General features: G+C 39.3%; 1 protein-coding gene across 2 annotated transcripts in view; it reads right to left on the bottom strand.

The window, feature by feature from the left end:
* The window catches only part of snap25a (synaptosome associated protein 25a), a 40,882-nt gene extending 16,254 nt beyond the window's left edge, over positions 1–24,628 (bottom strand). Inside the window, exons 1-4 of one of the 2 annotated variants that reach the window (XM_075459891.1) lie at positions 24,467–24,628; positions 7,379–7,522; positions 5,952–5,993; positions 459–507 (exon numbers count right to left, since the gene is read on the bottom strand). In XM_075459891.1, coding sequence (XP_075316006.1) covers positions 459–507; positions 5,952–5,993; positions 7,379–7,450 — 163 coding nt within the window. In that variant the 5' untranslated portion in view covers positions 7,451–7,522; positions 24,467–24,628. The remainder of the gene's footprint in view (positions 1–458; positions 508–5,951; positions 5,994–7,378; positions 7,523–24,466) is intronic. The other variant, XM_075459890.1, reaches the window with a different exon arrangement.
* Between the last annotated feature and the right edge of the window lie 618 nt (positions 24,629–25,246).

The raw sequence follows: 25,246 nt of genomic DNA on the forward strand, positions 1-25,246 counted from the left end.
AAATACTGGTGGCAAATCAAAGCAGTTAGGCAAACTCAACAGAAAAATGTTAGCCAAAGGAAACAAATGTTAAAGGAAGCTAAAAGGAAGAAAAAGTAATCTTACACCCTTCACCAATATAAAAACATGCATTAAATCAAAACCCAAATCTGAAATTAATGTTTAAAAATATAAAAATCTGCGAGGAAAAACAATAATTAGTTTGGAAATGCATTTAAATGAAAACAAGCATTTGCATATGAAACAATTAAAGAACTCACAAGTGTTTTGATACCATACATTTAACAGCATTATTGCGATCTACAAATAATATTGTCACTTGTGGTTCTGCTGCTACTACTACTACTACTACTACTACTACTAATACTTTTTATGCCAATTTTGTTCAATGTAAATAGCTCAGGTATTACACCAACATGTTGTGACTAAACTCGCCATCACTCCTCTTGTGGACTTACCTCCTTGCTCGTCCAACATAACCAGAGTCCTGATGCCAGCATCTTTGCTCTATACCCCGGAGACAGATAGGAGGAAAAGATGTGGGTAGGGGATAGGGGGTGGAGAAATAAAAGTCAATAATGTGGCACCTGAGAAATATGAGCTTTCATTATCAGTTTTTGTTTTCACCTTTCTGATTCCTTAAGCTTGGCACTTATTTTTCTCCAAGGCCTTTCCCATATTTCTCAGTGAAAAAGATCAGCTCAAACATGCTCGGGAGCATCATTTTAAGGGTTGTTTTCTTTTTGAAATGTAAACCTTCCCCACAGTCCCACAGTTTTGTTCTGTACTGCACTATATTTCTCTCCATCCATCTCCCCTGCATCCTAACTAGTGTCTAAGTCCGTCACAAAATAATAATGAAAAAAAACATTCTCAAAGGGTGATGCTGGGGATGGTAATGGTGTGCTGATAATCAGTGACTCGTTTTCCGCAGAGAGTGTTGTGACAAAATAGTCCAGTTTTTCCACAACAGATATGGGGATTTTTTGTTTTCAGATTTGAGAGTTGTTTAAGTGCCTTTTAGCAACAGGCTGTCATGCACCTGTAAGTGAATAATTTAGTTTGTTAGGCCATTCTACCATAAACACCAGAAATTCTTAGAGATGTTTCCACTAAAAAAAACATTCATTCTAATTGGCCATAAAATTGTTGTTTGCACATTTGACTAAGAACTCTCATCTCTGGTACCTCAGTTAGTATCAATAGATTTAGATTTCTGTTTGTAGTTCCAAGCGTTTTCATTTTAGAATAATGAATACTACTGCCTACCAAGCACTTTAAATGCTGTAGAAATGCTTCCCCAGATTTATACCAGAACATACACTGCCAGCCAACGTGACCAAAATCTAATTTTTCTCTCATAATTGATCAAAGTCTGATATTTTACAATTTGAATAGTACAGGTTACATGAAATCTGATATTTTTTCACTTCCGAAAAATTGGAATCTACTCCTTTTAAATTCATCCTGAATCGGACAGAGGTAGGATTTTTAAAAATATTGAGCTTTAACTGCTACACTGCAACACTTCCCTCTTTTTCAGGTAGAACTAGACAGCAAATACAAAAATTGATGAAGCCCGCAATGGAGCCCATCACAAACCTTAAAGGTGCTTGAAAACTCTGGATGCAGGCAAAAATTAGCTGGCAACTGGGGAATGGAGCAGCTTTGATTCTGACGGTGACATGCATAAGTTATGATGCTGCTCCTCAATGGTTTTTCTCGAGATAACCCCAGATAACTTTACCCTCACTGTACTATTTGCTTAAATTTGGGGTGAAATATGTTTAGAATGAATCAACAACATCTCAGTCCCACCATGCCAGGATCTAACTCTTCATTCACACAGTTCTCTTTGCTGAAGTAGCAGCCATGTCTCAGAAATAAAAACATGATAGAAATTGGTTTCTATCTTTATCCTCGTTCTTAACATCATCTGCTCACAAATTCACTCAGTTCCTCTGCATATAAAACTAAACAATGCCTCAATGTTTACTTCAGTGGGGCAGAAAACAGAACTTTTTCACTGTCATTATGAGTGATTTAAGGGCTGTGACACAGGAGTCACATAAAAAAATAACACAACTAGCTAAACAAAATAAATCAGGTGATAAAAAAAAACACCAGAGCTGACCATGAAAGCATGATCCTGTGTCACAATCTTACAGACAATTCTTTAGTACTCATGGTATGTTTTCATTCTGGGATACATCATGGATTGAGAGTCTTTTTGATTACGTCCAGTGCTGTCAGACACAAGCAAACTCACATCAGTTGTAGAGGCATTTCAAGGATCACTGACAGAGGTAGGAGTGCACCAGAGCTAAATCTCAAGGGCCCCAACAAAGGATAAATATTTATGTAAATCAGATTTTTCAGTTATTTTTTTTTATTAAATCTACAAAGCAAACCAAATTAGTGTTCTTGGCTAATTCTTTTGAAGAAAATAAATGAATTCCCCCCCAAAAAATATTTGCCTCAAATTAAATTAGATACAGAATTAAAAATTTGTTCCATTTGAATCTATTTGTAACTCTGAGCGACACACATAGCAAAGCCTGTTTTCTCTAAAGCTAATTGAACGTCGCTGTAGTCCTGCAGGAACAAATTAGAACATTTTACACTGCAATCTTCAGCATGTTGGTATCGATTAGATGGTGCAAAGGTCATTTGGACATTAAACTTTCAGCAGGAAGCATGGAAATAGCCCCCAGGAGATTTGCAATAACACTGTCAGCAAGGGAGCCTTCTAAATTCAATGAGAACACAATCATTGGACTTCTTAGCATAAATGACATATATTTTCAAAAAAAGTGAATTGGACCTTTTTGCAGACTCCATCAGATTATTATGACATGCTGAAGCTTTCTTATGCCTAACTCTTCTTCCTCTTTCCACCTCTTAGAAATACAGCTCAACTGCACTAAGATGTGGCACCTGGCTCCACCGAAAAGGCAAAAGAAGATTAGTGTGGTATAAACAGCCACATACTCTTGCCTGCAAGGCTGCACAAATATACTGTACCACACACTTTCCAGCACCCTGCATTATCAGCAGTTTGTAAGGAAAATCACATTGATGTTTGAGAGGCAAGAGAGAGAAATAAGTATACCGGTGTATGAATATATCTGTGACTGTGTAAGCCTCCAAAAGAAATCCAAAAATAGTTGAGATACATCCCTGGGGAAACTCACTGATAATCAGCTATGATCCCACAAAGGACTGGGGATGGTTCAACACAACTTCTTTTGAAGCTGGTGGTACAGATGGGCTGGAAAGCTTTTCTCTATTTCAATTGATATTAAGTTGAGTGTTTTCTTTGATAAAAGATCACTTGTTCAGGATTTAGGTTTATTTTTGTCTGCACTTTGACAATAATTTTTTTTCTTTCTTTTTTAAAATTTTCCTGTCCATCTGTTTGTCAGTAACATTGCACAAAAGCCACTTGGCAAGATTTCATGTCCTATGGGTTTCATAAGAGAACTGCAACACGTTTCTAAATACTGCTAGATAGAACATTAACTTTGCAGAGGAAGTGTTCTCTGTGTACTTATTGGGTTTGTACAAGTGATAAATATTTCAAATGGTCTATATTATTTCAAATTATCCTTGCTTTTCAAACACCTTTGTGATGAAACAAAGCTAAACTTAGCAAAGCAACTTCTTCAAACTGAAACTGAATAACCAGAATGTAAAAGTCAGCTTATTATCATTATTATTTTTTTGATCTGAAATAAGTAGTCACATAAAGTGATTTTTTAAAATTTGTTCTTTATTATTTGTATCTATTTGACAGAATACATTTATTAAGTATCCAGAATTAAATAGACTTGTAAAAGGAGCAAGCTAACTGGTTAGCTTAGCAGCGGACGTGAGCAAACTGTAGAATGACCTAGATAAAGCTATCTTTATCTAGCTAAAAGATTGCTAAAAACTAAAGCTAAAAACCTTTAACTGTAGATAAAGTGTGTGTGTATGTTAGTTGGGAGGGAATTAAGTTTTATTAATAATAAACTAATTTCTATTAATTAATAATTATTACCATCCGTATTTGATATTGTTGCTGGAGCAACTGTTTTGGTGACACATCATCTTCCTAAGTCTGATAAGATTATATTAAATATTGTACACACATTAACTTTGTTAATTAATAATGTAATGAATGCCACTGACAGTATTTCTACCAGGAAGGGAATTCCAGCTTCATATTAGTATAAAACTGATGTGTCTTGCTCATTTCCTCCATTTTCTCACTTAATGATTTCTCCAGCAGGCTGATGGCGTTTGTAGACTGTGAGAATTGTTTAATATGATTTGTATCTACTCTGTATCAGCCTCCCTCTGTCATTCTCCCTATACTGCATAGCTCTGACCATCATTCACCCGGAAGGAGCTGTTAATTTTCCCCACTCGCTCCTCCCCCGTCTCCTTCCCCCTGCCTGCAGTATAGTTGCAGGGTGGAGTTCTGCTGTGAGATATGTCGACAGATGATCAATATGACCTTGAGAGATGCACTGGGTATTTGTCAGCCACCCTCATCCTCAACTGCTCAGAGCTCCTCTTTCCCTCGTCCACTCTTTTACTGTCTTTTCGTCCATCTGTCTGCTTGTTGCAATGCTCACTTTCAGCTTATCACAGTCTCACTTGTCAACATAAGTGTTACGAGAGCGAATAAAAATCTACCGTGACTGCTTGTGTGTGTGTGTGTGTGTGTGAACGTGCATCTGAAGTCTGGTCATTTCCTTTAATGTACTTTTCATGCTCGGTTGACTCATGATTTACTCTGTCTTGCCTGACAGTACTAATGGATCTGAACACTTACATCAGAAGAATGCTGTCTATATTAAAGCAAAATCTTGGATTTAGATCAAATGAGTAATTTCATTTACCAGAAAGATGTTTAACACCCCATCGACTGACCAGTAAGCTTGGTGTCTGCCTGGCAATCAAGAAGTCCTTTGCAAGTATTCGTAAAGGTGTACTGACATGGTTTTAAAACCAAAAATTATCTATGAAAAAATGTACAACTCCCCTGTCTTTTCATCATATAGCTGTATATGAAGCTGTAGCCATAAAACAGTGGGTAGTATAAGCTTGGCTAAACAATTGAAGCCAGGGAGTACAGAAAATACAGAAAAATGGGCCCGGTTGAGAAAGAGTTTGTAATAACAACAACTAATTCCCCTTCCCTGCAGAAAAAAACAACTGAAATGTTAGGAATAAACTTTAAAATGTGCTTCAACTCTTGTGAAGAAAAATCTTTTGTTGTTTTAGATTTCTATTTAAAGCACAAACATTTGAGTGGCATCAGTCCTCTAATTAGCTTTTATCAATACAGGATATTTCCCACAATGTCCGATAATTCTTTTATGTGTTCCTTTTTGTGTTCTGACTCAAAGGAAGTTATTTTCCATCAGCTGAGTCAGTCACTGACTTCTGTGTGCATATCTGTGTGAGACAATAAATCACAACAGTCTCTCTTTATGCAGCCGGGCTGAAACATGCTTTGTTGCATAGAGATAGAACTGCATGTCCAACAGCTTCTTCCAGACTTACTGTGGTTCAAACATGTATCTACATAGTGTAAAAAGGACTATTCTCTTCCTCTGGTTTGCTTAAGCTCTTGCAAATAGCATGGTGTTTCTTGCTGGAAAATAAGCACAATGACGGCATTATGTTAATACTACCTCAACAAAGCCGGCTTTGTCATATCCACACTAAAAATTTACTGTAATTCGTAAAATGTTAAGGATCTTGTCTATGGAGGTTCAGTCCCATCTTCTCCGTCAAGATAAAATGCTCTTTCATGTTTTATATGTATCTCAGACTTGATAGACTTTCGATATCACAATGTTTTTCCCTTATTTTGTCCCAAATGTCATCACTACCATGATGAGATGTTAATTAAACTTTTAGAAATAATGACGGGCAGTATTTGGGGTTTGTCTTACCTCCTCCACCAACTGCAGCATACGACGAGTGCTCTCCAGTGACTGTGTGGGAAATAAAGAATACAGTAAGTGTCCATTTGAGATTGCAAGAGAGCTTCAAACAATCTCAGTCATTATGAAAGGAAGACATTTTCTTCAAACTGCAAAATAAAAGCTGAAACACAAGCCTACATCAGCTCATTATTTTGAGTATAAGTGAATGTGCCTCAAAACAAAGTGGAGTCAAATTGAACAATCAGCTAAACACAAAAATGATCAATATTGAGCGTTAACTGCCCTTAAATCAATATAAACTCAGAGATCAACTTACTGCATTCTCAGAACTGAGTACATCTGACCTGGTGACTGAAAATGATCAGATGTAACAGTGACTTTTTTCTGAGGAGTTTCATACTATCAGTCAAACCAGTGATTTTCTGCCGCACAGTGTTTGGGTCCAAAACTAAACAGCTTACAAGCTGGTGTGGATCTAGTAACTCATAAGTGATTTATTAAAGAATGCTGCAGCTCCGCTGATAAAAATAGCTACACTTTTGTAATAAAAGCAGGCTTTGATCCCCCTCTCTCACAAAGTCTAGTATTAGCCTGTGCAGAAATAGAAATATAACTGCAAGTCCCAACCTCTCCAAGAAGGCTCCAGAATAAAGAAACAGGGACTGTGATATTTTGTTCTTCTTACAGTGACAGAGCTTTGCTTTGATCTGCGAGCTGCTCATTGGGACTGGTTGAAGACTAGGGCTTCAGTAAGCAATCAGATCTTGCATGGACCAGCCATTCTTGAAGCAGCAAGTAATTTTTTTTCACTTCCTTTTCCTCTTTTTTGCATTCTGTCCTTATTTTTTTCTTACCAGTTTCCAATTTTTGTTTTTAATCCAAAGGCGAACAATCAGAACTAACAGCAAAATGTATCCACTCGTTTTTCTATCTGAGCTGCTGACATCACTGTGCCGATTGAAAGGCTTGTGTAAGTCAGTGCTGCAGAAACTGTTATCCCAGCACCGCCATTTTGTGCATGCCCTATGTTCATGCATGTGTGTGAGTGTGTGTTTAATATTCTGTTCAGCTGTGCCACTGTGAGTCATACATGAAGCTAGAGGGGTCTGGACTGATCTGCTCTGGGCCATAACAGAGACTTTGTCTCTCTGTTTAACCACTGATGAAACACACTTTTACACAGTCACAAGCACACAGACGAATTCCTAAACAGAAACAGTCAGCTTTGTACAGAACTCAGGAGTGTGCCATTTGTCCTATGTGCACTGATCTACAAAGTGCACGCAAACACACACTCAGGGTGCAACAGTATGCAGATATGGGCTCAGTCACATGCACACACATACATATTAATGCATTCGAGTCAGACTCTGTGAGTGATACATACATTTGTGCTTTCAGTCATAAGTCGAACAGTGGTGTGTTGTTCTCACCTCATCGGCCAGCTGGTCAGCACGTTGCTGCATGTCTGACAGCTCATTGCGCATATCTGCGTCCTCTGCCATGGCTGCTGGATGTGGGGGGTGGAGAAGGTCTCCAACAGGGAAGAGAAGATCCTAATGGGAATCAGGGGTGAGCTGGAAGACAGACAAAACGTAAAGCTTTGAGCACGGATAGCTGGACGCAGCAGTGCAAAATGGCTGAGTCCTCTGAGGCATTTACATTCTCAGTGAAACGAATAACAAGGGTAATTTGTCGTGACACAAAAAGCAAAATACAAAAGAAAACATATCCGAGATCCAAAGCCACAACATTAAACTTGTGTGATATGTTCTCCATACTCTCAGCACAGTTGGTACAGCAAAAAACAGAAAAGCAGTTCCAGTGCACATTTGCACACAAATATAAGTAAATCATATTTGTAAAAATCATATCATGAAACATATAAAACCAAAACGCCCAGTTGTAAGCTGTTGTTCCCTAAATTGTTTGTTTGTTGGGGAGTAAATGAGAAGCAAACAGGCAACTGATGCTTGCAGAGGAATGTTAGCACCAGACATAGAGGGATTTGGAGGATTAGCCACAGAGAGACATAAACAGCCTGTTAGCTCTGTAGTTGGGAGCACGTTTGCACGTTGTACATCATAAGAGGCAAGTATTGGGCATCTGCAGATGAATGATTACTAGGAGCTAGCACAAAAGATGATCATAAAACAACTTGTCATGTGTCAGAGGAGTTATAGTTTATCAGTGGATATGTCTGCAAGATATCCTTACAAGTTAGCATTGAAGTTTTGTTTGGCAATGTATTCAATCCCCTTTAAGAATCAAAGTGACATTCCTTTCACATTTTTTTTAACCAGAAGTAATCCTGCTATAATGTTGATATTTACAACACAGGGGAAAATAATGATAAATTATTTTTCAAGCACATAGTCAGGGGCAGGAAAAGTTCATATGTACAGTATATAAGCACATTTAATAAAGTAAATTAATGTGACAGTAGCACTGAGAATCATCAAACAGTGGCTCAGTAAAGGTTGTTGGTTAATTGTTTTGGGGTGTCATAGCCAATCCTTGCATGTAAAATGTGTCTAGCAACTTTCAGCCCATTATTTCATGGCACAAGACAATACTGCTTTGTTTCCCTCTCAGTGCTCTCAGCAACTGGCTGCTTCATTTTTTTTTTTTTTTACAAATCCTACAAAACTCCATTCAACCTCTTTACCCTTGTAGACTCCCAGCATATTCAAAACTTTCTCATTGTCAGTTTGCCACATACTGATGCTTGGTCAAGATCCATTTGTATCAGTTTTCAATGAACAATGTACGCCTTTCCTATCACTGTCTAATGCATGCGGAACTACTCTACAGCGACATAGAGGTCAGTATAAAGGTGAGGTATTAACACCAAACTCTTAAGCATATGACATTTGTTCAGGCGAACCATGAAACTGCTGTTTTATCACTACTTGGGTAAGGTCTGAAAATATCATGGTTCTGTGTTCAAATACACCATGACAATACATTTTATTGTGAAAAGCTTCAACAACATTTTCCATTGCCATGGGGATGCATCCTGTGACTTTCAGGAGATCAACTCAAGAAACCCTGCACATCCAAAAGTGATGCTTTGAGGGTATCCTACATGTTCAAAACCAGTGCAGATGGTATGTGATGAGTTGGGAGCGAGTACAGGTTGACATAATGGAGCATTAAGAAGCCAGCAGCCAAGTACAGTAATTTCCTTGACTATTTACATCTTACAGTCATTAGTGCTCTGTATAAAGTATTGTAGCCTTTTTTAAACTGCTGTTTTAGAAAAAAAAAAAGATAAGACTGGAAAATGTAGAAAAAAGTTCAATATCAATAAAAGCAAACAAAAAGAGTAAAAAACAAACAAACAGAAACTTAATATCTTAATATCAAGGTGGTCAGGCGAAGGCTTTTCCAGTAATGAGCGAAAGTCGGCATATCACGTTGGACAGACGGATTCGCCCACCTGAACATGTCTCATTCTAGTGACTGAGTGAGCAGTCTGCTTGATATTCTGCCTCGGAGGTCCTGCTGTACCCTCTGTGTTTGCTTCACCCACTCATGTCCAGAGATGCTCACAACAACATCAGTATGTCACACGCAACATACGCAGCATTTGGAACCATTTTTTTTCTGCTAAGACTCCATAACAAAGTATGGGATGGTTTGAATCAATCATAAAGCCTCCTTTCATATATCACATGGTTTGGTGTACAGTATAGAGCCATCTGCATTCATCTCTGTGGATAGGTTCAGTCACGAATACGTCCTCATATCATCAGCTGGTTCATAATGATTCACGTCCCCTCTTTTTTATCATAGCACTCATTTAGAGGCCAGTTTATTCAAATGAAGGCATTGTATGGTGAATTGGAAAACACTACATTTATGCAATGTGCTTATTTCAGCTCTCTTTGTTCTAGTTACTCACATGTTTCTTCCTCTCTCCTTTCCTCTTCCACTTCAGAGGTTTATGCACTCTGAGGTTACATAAACCTCAGAGTGGCCATGCAGTTCAGCTCTTAATGTCTAAAACGAGTCCAATTCAAGAACACTCTTCAGAACGAGTTGGTGAAGGAAGAAAGGGCATCATCGCCTGTCTGTCTCATTATATAACTGAATCCAGGAAATTAAGTCTTAACCGGCCACAGTGACCTTTTGCTTTACATCTCAATTAAAAGCTTCCCATTTTTCATCTCAGCTGCCCTCTGCACTGCCTACTTCTGCTCTGGTACACGTCTACCATAATTTTTTCTCAAGAAGAAAAGGAAAATACTGGAAGGGCTCTCACATGTATGAAAAAGAGTGCCTTTTTGTGTTACTTTTGATTTGATATCGGAGATTTTATCGGAGATTTTCCTTTGCCAGTAGAAATTACTGGCAAAGGAAAATCTCCGATGTTTTTGTTCTTTGCGAGGCATCTTGGTTCATTGGTTCTGGCTTAAAAGCAGCAAAATTGTGAAAAAGGAGCAGTTGTGCCACTTTTTTACATTTTCTCAGACCTTTGACTAAAACATCATACTGCTTATCATACTGCCAATAACGTCACATTTTTTTGAGAGCAGCTAGAGCAGCTAACCATACAGTGACTGAGCAAGTAGATAAATGGCTTTAGAGAGACAGCAATTTGGGGATTAAACTGGTGACCTGTAAGTCTTTAGCCAGAAGGATGCTCTGTCATCCATGAAATGGACACAGCTCAGACGACACAAATTTGTCCTGAGATTGTCAACTGATTAAATGTTGGCTATCCCATCCCAGAGAAACTTAATATTTCATTACTCGCACAGGGTTCGGCTGTCAGCTGTTTGGTGGGGATAGTAATCTTTACGGCATGTCAAATCAGAAATCCCCAGTTCGCTTTCAGGACAGCATTTACATGTATGATATTGTTTTGTAAATAACTTTTGTAATTCAATAGCCATAGCCAACTGAAAAGAGTGCTGTATATTTAATGAAATTGCTTGTATCTTGTTTATAGATCATAACAGGATTCCTCTGTGAGCATATGTAATGTTTGATCTTGACTAGCAAACACTGCGTATTTCTTTCCATCTGCCAGTCTAAGCGATACTACAGAGACTGACTGAATCTATGATGTAATTAACATCGAGTTACTTCCTTAATTTCCGCCAAACATCTGCCACACAGGTGGCTCAAAACTCCCTCATTCCATTTGGAAATACACAGTAATCAACAGCCACCACATCCATCAGCTATGCCGATCTACAAGCATAGCGAGCCAGTCCACCTTTGTGTGTCTGACGCTCTCAGTTGACACACCTACGCGTCCTTTGCCCAAGAGTTCCTGTCACTTTGTCATAAGGTGTTACAGTCATTCTGACATTTATGACGGGAAACGGTAAGCACTCTGACCTTTTCACCTGAAGTCAACAGGAAGACAATAAGGAACAGGAAATGGAAAACTCAGAGAAAAAAAATTCACTCTCTTGGTTATTAAAATCACACATGCAGGCTGTATCACTGCACACTGAATACACAAACCTATCTATGCACTTCCCTGTATGTGCAGGTACACGGGCATATACCAAGACTTTATACATCCATTTTGCCCCAAGGACAGTGGCAGAGTGAAGCTTGCATTTAGCGGCTCCATTTAATTTATGATACTAGAAAAGGTGCAGAGAAACATGACATATGTCTTGTACTGCAGTCATCACAGGTTTCAAGGCAAATATTGAGGCTAGGCCAAGCACTGCGCATTTATCTTGAGTCACTTGGAATAACCCGTTGAACATTACAATAATGACTCTTCTAATGCATGCGTTTGTTGTTAGAACAACACCTCCAGAAAACACCCAAGTGTTTAAGGCAACATGCGTATTTCTGGCTCTCTGACCTTCCACCAGTTTGTTTACTGCCTCTAGAGCAACACTTCAATGTGATCACCTTCGGAACAATAAGGAAGGCCATGAAGATGGCCTTATTTCCATTCCCCAGGCGTTCCACTCAGGAGAAAGGGATGTTTCACACCCAGTCCATTCACGTTCTACCTATAGAAGATTACCAACCCCCACCAGCTGCTCTGCCTCCACTCTGTGTCATTCCTTTTCTTCCTCTTGTCTTTAATAACTTTGCTTCCTATAACTCTCTTCTTTTTTGTTCTTCATTTTGTAAGAAAAATAAGTCACAGATTGGACAACACCCAAACGGCCAAATCAACAAGACACAACATATTAATACATATTTGACAGTATTTTACATTATGAGTGTATGTCATCATTGATTTAAACTAGTGATGTTCCATCAGTGATTGAACAGTTTGACGCTGAAAATGATCACTTGTCAAAAAGGGAATTTAGTGTTATTATAACTACAGACCTCTTTATGGCTTAGTTTTGCCTCAGCTGTGGGCCTATGAAGATGTTGCAGTGCTTTGTTGTTCTTGTGGCAAAGGAAAACAAAAGATCTTTGTAAGTGTTTGTGTGTGTGTTTCTCATTTTGCTCCAAATACTGGAAAGTATGCGTTTATGTGTATGGCACTGTGTGTGTGGCTACCATTTTGTTTGCTTTCCAGTTTCTGTTCTAGCTTCTCCATCTGCGTCTTTGCAAAAAAAAAGTGTACTCTTCTATTCTAATGACACATCTTACATCGGTAGAGGAAAAAGTGATTGACAACGTTTTGAATTATTGTGGGATATTGCTTGAGTTTGATTGCTACAGCAAGGCACAGCATCTTATTTTCTGCACACTGTGCAAACTCAAAATAAGATTATATACCTAGATTCAAAATGAGATTAACAATGTGTTAATGCTCCATTAAGTGGGTTTAAGGTCATCTCCACGCCTGGTAATCTAAAATAAGCCATCTTGGCACAGTTTGCATGGTGAAAGCAGGGAGTTTAATTTTAATTACCCTGCTGAAATAAATCTTGTTACAAAGAAATACTTCATATTTAAAGGCCACAACAGCTCTTCACTTGGCACTGGTCCTTACAGAAGAAATTAGAGCCAAAGCATCAAAGTGAAATGAATCAAGTGGACGTTACATTTGAAAACTTGGCCAAACTGCATTTTGCAAATGTGGTAGAATTTCCAGCAGCCATTTTGGATCTGAAAAGAACAACAGTCTCATACTTGTCATTGGTTCTTCGATCCATTGTCTGGTAAAAGCATGACATTAAGACAGCACTATCGTTCCAGGAACCACAACAATCCTGTGATGTAACATTACTCTTATGGCGTGTTTCCACTATGCAGTCCGGTACGGGTCGGGTCGGAACGGTTCGCTTATTTCAGTGTTTTCATTACCACGAAAGCGTTCTGATCCGTACCTTTACCATTTTCGTAACCCTTCTGCTTGGGGTGCCTAGCACACAGGACCGGTTCCAGGCTCTGCTCTCCGTTGTTGGTGAGGAGGCTGTGCAGCAGGAGCTCGATGGTGCTGTGCGAAACGAAAAAGTTTTCCAGCTGATTGCCGCAAAAATGGCAGAGAGTGGTTTCAACCGGACCGCGAGCCAGTGTCGCATTAAGCTGAAGAAGCTTGGAGTTGGTTTGAAATTATGGATGTTATTTGTTATTTGTTATTTGCTATTTACGCTTCGGCACGCACTCCGCCCACCCCTGAAGGCCCCCCTTGTACAGTGGGAACGCAAGCTGACCCCAAAGCGACCCGTACCGTACCGTTCCGAACCGACCCGTACCAAAGCGACCCGTACCGGACTGCATAGTGGAAACGAGACTTTAAAGACCAAGTGTCCCTACCGTTAGCGTTAAACTGCTCTAAAGAGAATACCATCCATCATTGACCTGAGAAGTCCAAGACCCCATCACTTATTCATCTGGTCCTTCTGTAAGCAGCCTCATCTCACAAACACATGGCCAAAGAGTGAAAGGTGGAGGATTGCAACAGTGCAGGCCATCTGCCTCAGACAGCAGGCAACAGGTAAAAAGCAATAATGTTATGACCTCATTGTAAGAGAAAGGTAAGCTAAAGGTAGAAGGGGTCATTATGCAGTCCAGGTGCTGCACATGTGTTTTGAGCTGTAAACTCCTGAAACACATGGTTTTGACATTGGCAGTTTGACCAAATTTATGAACATGGGTATCTTGCGTGTTGAAAATGCCATCTGTTGTTGTAATAATCTATTTCAATCATCCAGAACAGGGCCGTACAACGTTAGGAAAGGATGAATGTCGTAATGGCAATGTAGCTTGCGATATTCAAACAAATACTTCCATATATGGTGCAAATCTCAAGTGTATGACTTAATGCTACATTGTGCTTCTTCAGAGCATGCAGAAGGCAGAGCTTCCTCGACGTGGAATGCGGCTCTCATAAATGTCCTTCTTGTCTTTTTTTCGAGTCAAATCTTTTTGTAATATTGACAAATTAATTGCATGTTGATATTGCAAATTTTCAATATACGATGCAACCTGATCCTGGACCTTGCAAAACCTGACAGGTCATTTCGGCCTTATCTACAGTATATCATGAAATTTACATTAAAAAATTCAAATGTTTTTCCTGACAAATGAGAGGTGAGCAACTCAACTCCCCAAGACCTTGCCCTTAATGGTGTTAGTCGGTGAAACTGTGCTCATTATGAAATATATGCTGATTCAAACTCATTTATAATATTTCTTGTACTGCATTCAAAGGACAAACGCTGGGGGGTGGGTGAAAAGGTGAAACTTTGAAAAAGCAGATCTCAATTTGAAGCTAACTTGAAAAACCACCAAAACACAAAGGTTTTTGTAGACAACCTTGACTCCTCTAATCTCACAATACAGACTTGCTGGCTCAAAAAGCACACACTTGTATAAGATAAGGCACATGTTTTAATGAGGTTCTGATAAAAACAAGCAAAAGAGATCATTTTTATTCCAAATTTAGCTTTTCTTCAATGGCTTCATTTAATCCAGAATAGAATTAATAACCAACCTCTACTATGTCTTGCAGAATTTATCGTTCAATATTTTCCCAACAGAGCACTTTAATCTCACACTGCTTAACTACTGTTCTGAGCTTCTTTTAAAGAGATTACTTTTATTATGAACTGACACTATGTAATTTAATTGGATTGAAATTGAATAATTCCAAAAATGTAAAATAGATGGCTATTCTACAAATATAAAATAGCAACACTGTTCTCTGGCAACAACGCTGAGTCTTTGCTCACTTTCTAGTAATTCAATTTTAGTCCAGTGGTTCGTACATTTTGTTGCAGGTTTTTCCCATTAATGAACATTAGATCATTACCCAGTAACTGTCCCCTCTTTTGTACCTTGATTCACTCAACTCTGAGAGCAACTGTTTTTAGTTTTACAGAAGATGGAGCCAGTAAAACCTCTATTGTCCTCCAAGACACTTCTGTCTCCTTAAGGGGATTATGGGAGGGGTCCTCCACCTCTAAGGAGCCCCTGTTTTGCATTGCATAACTGGAACACGTAAGAGGGAGCACATCACTCCCATTTTAGCCTCCCTCCACTGGCTGCCTGTGCATTTTAGAGTCCATTTTAAGATTCTTTTATTTGTTTTTAAATCTTTAAATGGACTCGCCCCGCCTTACCTCTCTGAGCTGCTCCATCCGTATGCTCCTGCCCGATGCCTCAGGTCAGCTGATCAGCTGCTCCTGGAGGTACCGAGGGCCAAGCGGAAGCTCAGAGGAGACAGAGCCTTTTCCACTGCCGGTCCGAAACTGTGGAACGACCTCCCGTTTCACATTAGACAGGCCCCTTCACTGCCCATTTTTAAAACCCGCCTTAAGACCCATTTTTATTCCCTGGCTTTTAACCCAGCATGAGACTTTGTTTCTAGTATTGTTTTATTGTTTTTATTATTTTAATATTGTTGTTGTTTATTGTTGTTTTTACATTGTTCTTGTGTTTTAAGCCTTGTTTTATTTTGTGTTGTACAGCACTTTGTTTCAGCTACGGCTGTGTTAAAAGGCTATATAATAAAGTTGATGATGATGATGATGATTGATTTCTTCAAATTCTGCTTTTCCCGCCACATCTCCCCCATCCCCTCCTTTAACTGTGCCTTTATGTCAACATTTCAGTTTCTTAAGATCTTATTATGTCCTGACATGCTAAACCTGAGAGAGGTTGTACGTTCTTTTTCATATGCTTATACTGTTGTCAGGATCTGCTAAAAACCTACTGGTTTATTATCATAGTTTTCTTTTACACAATGAACAGGGGAAAAAAGGCCAAAGCAATTTGCCCCAACAGAGAATATCTCTCAGACAAAGCTTTGTTATATATAAGCATGTGCAATGTATGAGTTTCTGTGATTACTGTGAAAGCAATGGCCATTGGCTAGGTGAGGAGACCACATGTTATCTATGTGGATAAACAAAAATGTTATACAACACATATGTAAATTCTAAAGGACATATTCTATCCTTGCCCAAGGTGGTTTACTAAACAGCACTGTAGAGATTAAGGATAAAGCAGAGCATAGATGGTATTTTTTGCAACAGTTTAAAAAAAATTGTGCTTTATGATAGATGAATTGAGAAGCTGTTAGCGGTCAAACTGTACCAAGACCATTTATTTTTAATTTGCCTTTTTATGTTTTCTCATCGTTATTTTGGGTGATGTTGTAGGGTTTCAGAACCATTTCTAGTTGGCAATAGCCGCTTTCGGACTGTAGGAACCTTTGGCAGTTCTAATAACCTTTTAATCCGCGGGGCCGTTTTCTCCCGTGTTCGGACATACAGGAACTCGGGACCATCTCCCTTAGTTCCTATAACTATTTAGCTCCTTCTCCGAGGTCGGGTCTTTTCATAGTTCTATAGAACTAATCTAACGGAGGTGTGTGGTGGTCGGTAGCTACGCCCCATGTCATGCTATCACGGCTGAAATGTCTCCTCATATGACACAGACACAACCGGCGGGTGTTTAATAAGTTAAACTTACACTGGTCTCATTTGTCTGCAGCGCTCTGCTCTCCTTTCTTCCTTCATGAAATAAAAAAGTATTGTCTCCTGACTCTCTCTGTGAGCTCTTCCAGCCTCATATTAGACGCCTGATGTGATTGTCCATGATTAATATCACCATCATGCAGACCATAAACACGATGGCCTCCCCGCTCTCCATATTAGCTTCTTGGTGGTGTTTTTTCTACTCTCCTTACTTTTGCCATTTTGTTTTGTGTTTGAATGTAGCGCTAAACGGCTAACGGCTAACACGTCACTGAAGCAGACTGCGCGCGACGCATCAGTCCCTATCAGGTCCCGACTCATGTGCGAATGCAGACTGAAACAGAAGGACAGTTATCAGAATGAAATTCGAGGAGGGTAGTTCTGATAACTACTTTCTTAGAACGGTCTGTCCGAAAGCGGCTATTAAGGAGTGTGGAAGTTGAACCCATACTGATGCAAGGTTTGTGACTTGGTTTTCCAGTCATACACATAAGTACAATATGTTCTACCAGTGACCTCTCATTCTGAGATGCTTAGGAGACAAAAAAATTACTTCTGTGTATGTTTATGTAAAAACTATTGTAGAGTTCCTCTATTATAATGCAGCGTTGAAGTGAAAAACAATGTCATTGTCAAATTTATTGCCTTATGGAGGTAAGGTTGCAGCTTTGTTTGCTAATAGCGACCAGATAGGCTGAGTATAAAGACAAGGACACATGATGATTTAAGGAAGACCACCCTCCATTTCCCTCCTTGTTGATGCTGAACTGCTTGGCTCCTTATCAGCCAGCTTGTTGGAAACAAATAAAAAAGAAAGGACAGCAGAAAAAGATAGTGCAGGCTCAGATGTTCATTTTTAACCAGCAAAAAGGTGATTAAGGCAGAAAGGACACAGGATATATGTTGTAAATAAAAAGGGGACTTAAATAAAGCCATAATTCTGTTAGTACATTGTTCCAAATATAATTACCCCTAATGCCCTTCTACCTTATGAACACATCAACATCTCTGGACTGAAGGGGTTTGGGCCACCAACAGAAGCACCCACAGTCACATTTATTGCCACGTAGCTATTACAGACGACGGTTCAACTGCCGGAGGGACTTGGAGATCTGATATTTGACAAGCAAAACATGACAGAGAGAGATGCTCACAGGCTTATTTTGGCAGTAAAGCTGAGAGGAGAAAAAAAAAGGCAGAATTAAGATAGGGTAGGGTGGCACACTTTAGGTTATTGATGGTATATAAGCATATAACCAGCAACCACCCAAGCATTTTCTGTACAGCCTTCCGAAGCCTGTTTTGAATGAGATGCAAAACCTCTGTTGTTTTACGACCTAATAAACATCAGGGCAGGCTCTCTGGGAGAAAAATGCAGCAGATTTCCTTTTTATAACTGCATGTTTGATGGAATCTCAGGAAGGGAATGATCAAACCAGGAGCTGAGTGTAAAGCAAGAATTCCTAATGTTTTTGTGATGCTGCTGCAGACCATCAATTTGCTATGTCCTAATAGATATAGATGCTTTTATTGCTCTTCCAGTCACAGGCTGGTTGCCTTTTGGGATTATGACAGAACTATATTGCATTTCATTCCTGAATCAGAAACAAATTCCAGTGATCCTGCATGTTTATTTCCCAGACCAACAGGATAGATTTAATGATTTTAATAGATTTTAAAATGTTTTCCGCATAATTAATAGTCACAAACCTTGGCAGTCAAGGTCAATTCAGTGTCCAGTTAAATGCAGGTAAATGTTTAAAAAGGTCTGACTATCGACCATCTGACTGAACACACTAAAACATAAATGACACCTATCCCTTTTTTTATTCTTTTGAACAACCGAATAACTCTAAAAAAGTTTATTATACATGAAAATCAGTAAATATAATTCAGTGTTTAATCAAGCTGATCTTATGTGTTTGGAGTGGAATTATTAAACTTCTGAGGTGTAGGTGGGGGTCCAATAATACCTCATCACATTCCTTTAAATGGTGCACTGAGTAGCACACAGAAAAGCAAAAATACATGGAAAGAAACAGGGAGTCATTTCAATATTATCTTATCGCAGGTCTGCAATAACAACAACATATGGCAATATTCACCTCCAGTTCAAGCCAGCCTCCAAAGTTAGAAGAAAATTGTTATTTTAGTACACACAGAAAAACACAAATATTACAAAAGTGTTTGATTTAAAATTATGGGCAGTAAAGGCAAAGCCTACTACAGAGTGTAACAGGATGCACAAAACATAATGTAGAACACCATGCAAGTCATATAGTAGATGCTGCAAGAGTGTATGCAGCCTATATTGTAAAATGGAGGTAAAATGTGACAAAACTAAAACTGATTAAGTTTAAATTAAGTTTATGAAAAAGTATTTCAGAAGCTAATCCACAGCTACATTGGTCAGCAGCACTGAAGCATCATAAATTCTACAGTTGAACTGGCATCTCCAGTAACATCATCATCATCAAAACAACCGCCACATAACACTCTGACGATCCTTGCGTGAAACACATCGGCACACTCCACATAGTGTTGGGTCTCTATCTGAGCACACGATGCTATGTAACTTAAAACATAAAGGGTATCTACAGTATGTTGACCTGAACAGATTAACTGATGACTTTATGCATCACTGACACAGGGATGTGATGTCTACACATGCTGTCATTCTAAAAATGGAAGCCTTAGATGTGTATAGATGGTTTACATTACCATAACTCTGCTAAAGCAATGGCAGATACTGTTATGTAAATTAAATGTTTGGAGCCATATATTATTGTGCAACTGGGGCCATTTGCACCACATCCTACACATGTAAACAGAAATGACTGCACTTCATCTTACCATACTTTCCATTGTCAATAGCAGCAGCTACTTGTATATGCATGAGACATTTATGCCATTTTCTTACTGAAAGTAGATGCATATGTCTGCAACACATTCAACTATGACATTCATTAACTCTACCAGTTTCTGTTGCTCTTATTTATACCCTCAGTGTTGCCATTTTTTTCTACCCTGGCTAACTCTCTAACAACTTTCATGTTCTCTCTCAAAATTTCTTTCATTAATCAAAAGAATAACAATATAACTCTGAAAGAGTAGAGGAGAGGACAGTTGGCATTATGATGACAGTGGCTGACAGCACCGTGGATCTGCTGCACAGATTACGGTCTCATTAATGTGGCTTTCAAAGGATAAACTGATGGAACTTTTTTTCCAGCTCCAGAAAGCTTAAAAAATATGAGATATTATTAACTTGCTGCAGCTGTCAAACCTGTTCTGTGAGAAGGTACAACTGAGGTCAGGCAATCAGAGCTAAATTTAGTAAAGTCTGACTTTTGCGAGCATTGATAGGGGTCTCAATAAGTATATAGCAATATTATATAATAACCATAAATCCACATATCCTAATACTAGTATGTTGATGAAGATTCTCCATCATCCAGGTCATGGGAATCTTAGAAGCTTTAAAGATCAAAGAAGTCCAGTTGGAATAAAGTAGTTTCAAAACAACTTATTTCTAGGATAGCAAACTAAGATTAAAAATCATGTATGATATGCTTTGTTGAGAAAAAAAAGGTACACAGCTGTAATATCCCTTCACATATTGCCATAGCCTGAAGAACTCAGGAGAGGCCATTTTGTTTCTCTGTTTTTGTTTACTCTATATGCAGAGGTCTTGTGTGTGAGAGGTTGTCCCATGGGAGCTGACAGGCCACAAAAAAGCTCAACACTGCCTTTCAACCTGACTAGACATTTTTTCTACCACTATTTACTTCCACCTGCAAGCAATAAATATTCCCCATTTTCTTCAAATTACTTCAGACTGGGTTCTTTTTCAAATTTGGTGAGGTGAAACATCTACTACCTGAGAAGCTAACATGTTATAGCTCATCTGTTTAATCTGTGCAAAAATGTAAGTGTAATACAAAACCATACAATGCTACTTACATATGTTATTGGTAAAATCACACTTTCTAAAATGGTATTTTAACAGAAAAAGACAGGGAATAGTGATAGTTTGGCTTTTGTGCAGATTAAACAAACAAAATGTAAAGTGTTAGCTCGGCTAAAATGGCTAGTAGAGGCTAAAATTAGCTTAAGTGAACTCAGTTGCTAGAATAAAGTTACCATTTTATGTTTTTGAAAGCCGTGGATTTATATGTTAACATTTTTAACACCTGACAAATAAACTAAATTTCTTCTTAGGTATCTATGAAATGACTTACCAGCCACGCAGGATAATTAGCCTCTTACCATCATCTGAAGAGGTAGGAGAGGTGGTGGTAAAATAAATCACAGAACCTTCATCCGTAAAACCCAGTTTGTGTTACACTGTACTTTTACTTTGGTCTTATTGTAACATTTTTTTTTCCTACTGTCATTTTCACCTGCCATTTTAGTTAAGTTTAGGCACCAATTTCAATTGGTTAAGGTTAAGCAATAATCATTGTTAGACTTCGACCAAATTTTACAACCTCACATATAGATATATTAATATGCAAAGAGTTACCATGTACATTACAGTGTGGGGTCAAGAGGTGCTGGAGTCAAGAGGAGTCTAAATTAACCTGTATGAGTAGTAGTCATTTGTCATTAATGTTGAAAATCTTTTGTTATTTTCGCCTTTGACGAAGGCCGTGCAAAAAAATCTAAGTCTATGTCACATTGTTTTCAAAGTAAAAGCCATTTAGTAAACTTTGAAGTGAAAAATTAGGCCATTGCGACTGTGCAGAGAGAAACTCCTTAAAGCGAATGACCTCTGCAGTGATGAATCCAGACAGCACAGTCCTTGCTTAGACAGAGTAGTCATGTCTCCTCTGGCTCTGAGACTATGAACCCAGAACGGGTGTCACTATTAACAAACCACATTTCACCACCACAGGGTAGCATTCAGCACATCACAGAGATATTAATGTGACAGCAGCATGATAAGCTCTTCTGAATCAATGAAGATGATTCTGTTTGTCATACAGCTAAAACTTCAATTGCATTGTGAGACGGTGCGAAAAAAACAGCGGGAGGTTTTCGGTTATCAATACAGAGCACCTGACTAAAGTGAGCATCTGGTGGTTCATTTTTGGCTGAAGGTGACTTAAAAAATAGTCCACGAACAGACAATAGAGGATGCTTTTTGTTCTCAACCACAACAGTCATTTACCATCACCAGCTCCAGCTTGGATTCAGAGGCTTAACTTCTTTTGTGATGCTGCACTGAGGTTGTAAGTCATTGTGAGCAGTTACATGACTTTTACTCACTAAGGAAATAACCACCATGTTAAAGAAGCAGCCCCTACTTCGATGACTTTGATCAAATCTTTCCACCAACACATGATGAAATGCTCTGACTTTCACCCAGTGTGGTCATCTAATTAAAATGAGAGGATTCATTTGACTGTAGCATGATATTATTATGTTTAGTTACTTAGCCATGGATGCACATCTTTTGAATGATGGACTTGTTTTAGATTTGACTGACTGTCACTTAGTGCTCGAGGCTGAAAGCCTGACTGAGAAATATTTTGGGAAAAAAAGAGCCGCTATGGGGAAACAAAAAAGACCTGCACCAAAACGCAATGCGCAGCCAGCCAGCTCAGCAACCACCAGCATCAATTCAAGAGGCTTTGGCTTCTTTTAATGAAAGTACAATGTACGCAGGCATAAAAGTGCCCTTGTGAAATGAACAATGGGCAGGATGTTTCTAAGAAACAATCAGCGGGTGGTGATGGTGTTGTGAGTCACCATTTATCTAAAGAGCGGGCCCCTCACAATGTGTGCAGTATGGTCTGACCCCCCCCCTTTCTGTCTCTCTCTCTCGCTGCAGTCCAGTGCAAGCCGCATGCTGCGATATGGTATATAGCAGTCACGGCAGATAGGTCAGGCGACTTACTGTACTGTGGGCCTTTCCCTGCCATTTTCATGAATACATAGCTTACAGGCTTTGTACACACAGTGCACAAAGCCTGTAAGCTATTTCTTTGGAGATAAACTCGTGTTTGTTTACTTCTGTCAATACAAAAAAAGTTATCTAAGGTCAGTAAAATCCCATGCTATCATCATAAGGAGGTTTCCACTAATTTGTAAAACATTTAAATAAAACCTAAGTGACAGCAATCTGTCAATGATCAATGATCATCAGCCAGCTGCGCACCATGTGCTATAGTGTAAAATAATTCAAACTGCGCCAGACATCAACCCCACTTCAGTGTCTGATATGCTGCATCATCACAACTCAGGACAACCAAAAATCATGTCAGTTTCTGAATCTACATTTTTAAGGTTCTGTATGTCTCCAAACTTTCTAAACTCTCTAAATCGGTGCAGATTTCGACCCGATATTGTAATTACATATTTCAGCCTAGATTAAGAATTGGAATTTGGCAAATTATTTACCCATAAATCATCAGTCAAACTACCCACATTTTGCCGGGGATTGAAAAGCCAGTGTAGGAAGCAAAATCAGAGCCTACTTTTTCTATAACTTTTAGCTTCACATTGAAGTGTGTTTGTAGCCAGTCTCAACTGGTTCACATTTCTGCCTCTGGGGTAAAGCGACAGTGTGCCATGCATGCGTGATTGACAGACAGCGCGTGCAAGTCTCGTTGACAGTTTAGTGCGTCGTCAGGGAGACGACTGGCTGGCTTGCTAACTTGAAGGATGGATGGAAACTGGGGGGTGGGGGGGTTAATGTCGTAATGCGGGTTTCACCGAGGTCCTCCCTGGCTGGAAAAAAAAACCCCGCTCACCAGCCCCAGTATATTTACGTGTTCCCTTCATGACAGGACTACTTGAAGGTTCTACAGTTTTGGTCACAGCTTGTGATCTAAAGACTGTGCGTGAAGGGCATAAAAGGCAGCGACGCATGCATACAGCTGGACCACACTTCCCTCCCCACTCCTGTTTGTATCGGGTGCCCTCCTCCCACTGAAACAGCCATGGCGCAATTTACCATTACATGGCATTCCCTCAACCTCAACACATCCTCCGCTATCACCCTGATTCCTCTTAAAAATCAATGCGTCGTGCTGGTATGAGTGATTGATTGGCTTCATCATCCTGCTGAAACATAAGGGCTCTCCCCGACGTCTCTGTCATCTCTCGGACTCTCAGTCCGCCACGACACCAGATTTAAAATTCACCATATCCCCTCCAAAATGACTGGGACAAATGCTTGGCTCAGAAATTACCCTCATCCCATTTATACTGCGGTATTTGGATACGACCTGCTCAGACAGTACCTGCTGTTTGTGTGCGCGCTTCTCTGGCGCTGTCCAGGGTACTGAAACGCTGAAAACGCCCACATTGAATATGCGCATTATAGCGCAGCGCAGCCATCCTCTCAGCAATCCACTGCGTGTTTGAGATTTATCTCCCAGGAGGTCACGCATTGCCTTTCTCCCCCCGTACTTTGCTCTCCTACTCATCTCTTCCAACTAATAACAGTGAAAACGATAAACTACATACTCGTACAACCAAAATCGTATATTTATCTTCTCGATAAGCCTAATTTAGACGGAAAGAAACCCGATGTCCCCTGTTTCACACATACAAATTGCTGCTTGCATGCACAAAATGCATCCAGTTTGAGGAATATATTTTACAATAAGCATAAAATCTTCTGAAATTTGTCTCCAGTCTTACCTGTGCCTGTTGTCGGTGCTCCGATGTCAGTATGGGAGGAAATGTCTGTATCAACAGCTAATCGACAACAGCCTCTCTCTGTATATGACGGGGATGCTGCAAAGGCACTGCGCGTCAGTTGGTTCCTCCTCACTTCTTCTTCAATGGGGGGAGAGCAGTGCAGCTCTTGACAAAGATGGCGGATACTTTTGACGTCAGCAGCAGCTTTTAATAGATATCTGTCAGCGAGAGAGAGAGGGAGAACGACTTCAAAAAAGTGTTGGTTTTAAGGGGCAGCTGCTCGACTAGCAGCTCAATGACAGGATATTTACATGTTTTAACAAGCTGTTGTTGTGTTACATATCCTGACACATGCACTTCAGATACAGCTTTCCATACCAAACTTGACACATTTGGGTTTCTGCTGGTTTGTCATGTCTAATCACATTTTAGAACCTTATTTGTTGGACCTTATTTGTTGGAGCTGATATGTGTAATTAAAATATGGCAAGAGTCTTATATGTGTCAACCTAAGCAGACGACATGTGGGCAAAGTACAGCTCAAAATCAATCTTTCAAAAAATCCTGGCCAACATTGTTGGAGATGGTAATGTGTTTATATGGTGAATATTCCTAAATCCTTTGTGTTAAACAAAATTAGTAGACACAAAATGACAATCAGTGGCCTTTTATTGGAAAACTGCACACCAAGAGGTGGAGAGAAACAGAGGTTTTGGGAGCTAATTTAGTTCTGGGGTTCAGTGGCATTTTAACAGTTGTATTCATTGGAGAAACTTGTAG

The sequence above is a fragment of the Odontesthes bonariensis genome, chromosome 24 (genome assembly GCF_027942865.1).
Source record: "Odontesthes bonariensis isolate fOdoBon6 chromosome 24, fOdoBon6.hap1, whole genome shotgun sequence".
NCBI lineage: Eukaryota > Metazoa > Chordata > Actinopteri > Atheriniformes > Atherinopsidae > Odontesthes > Odontesthes bonariensis.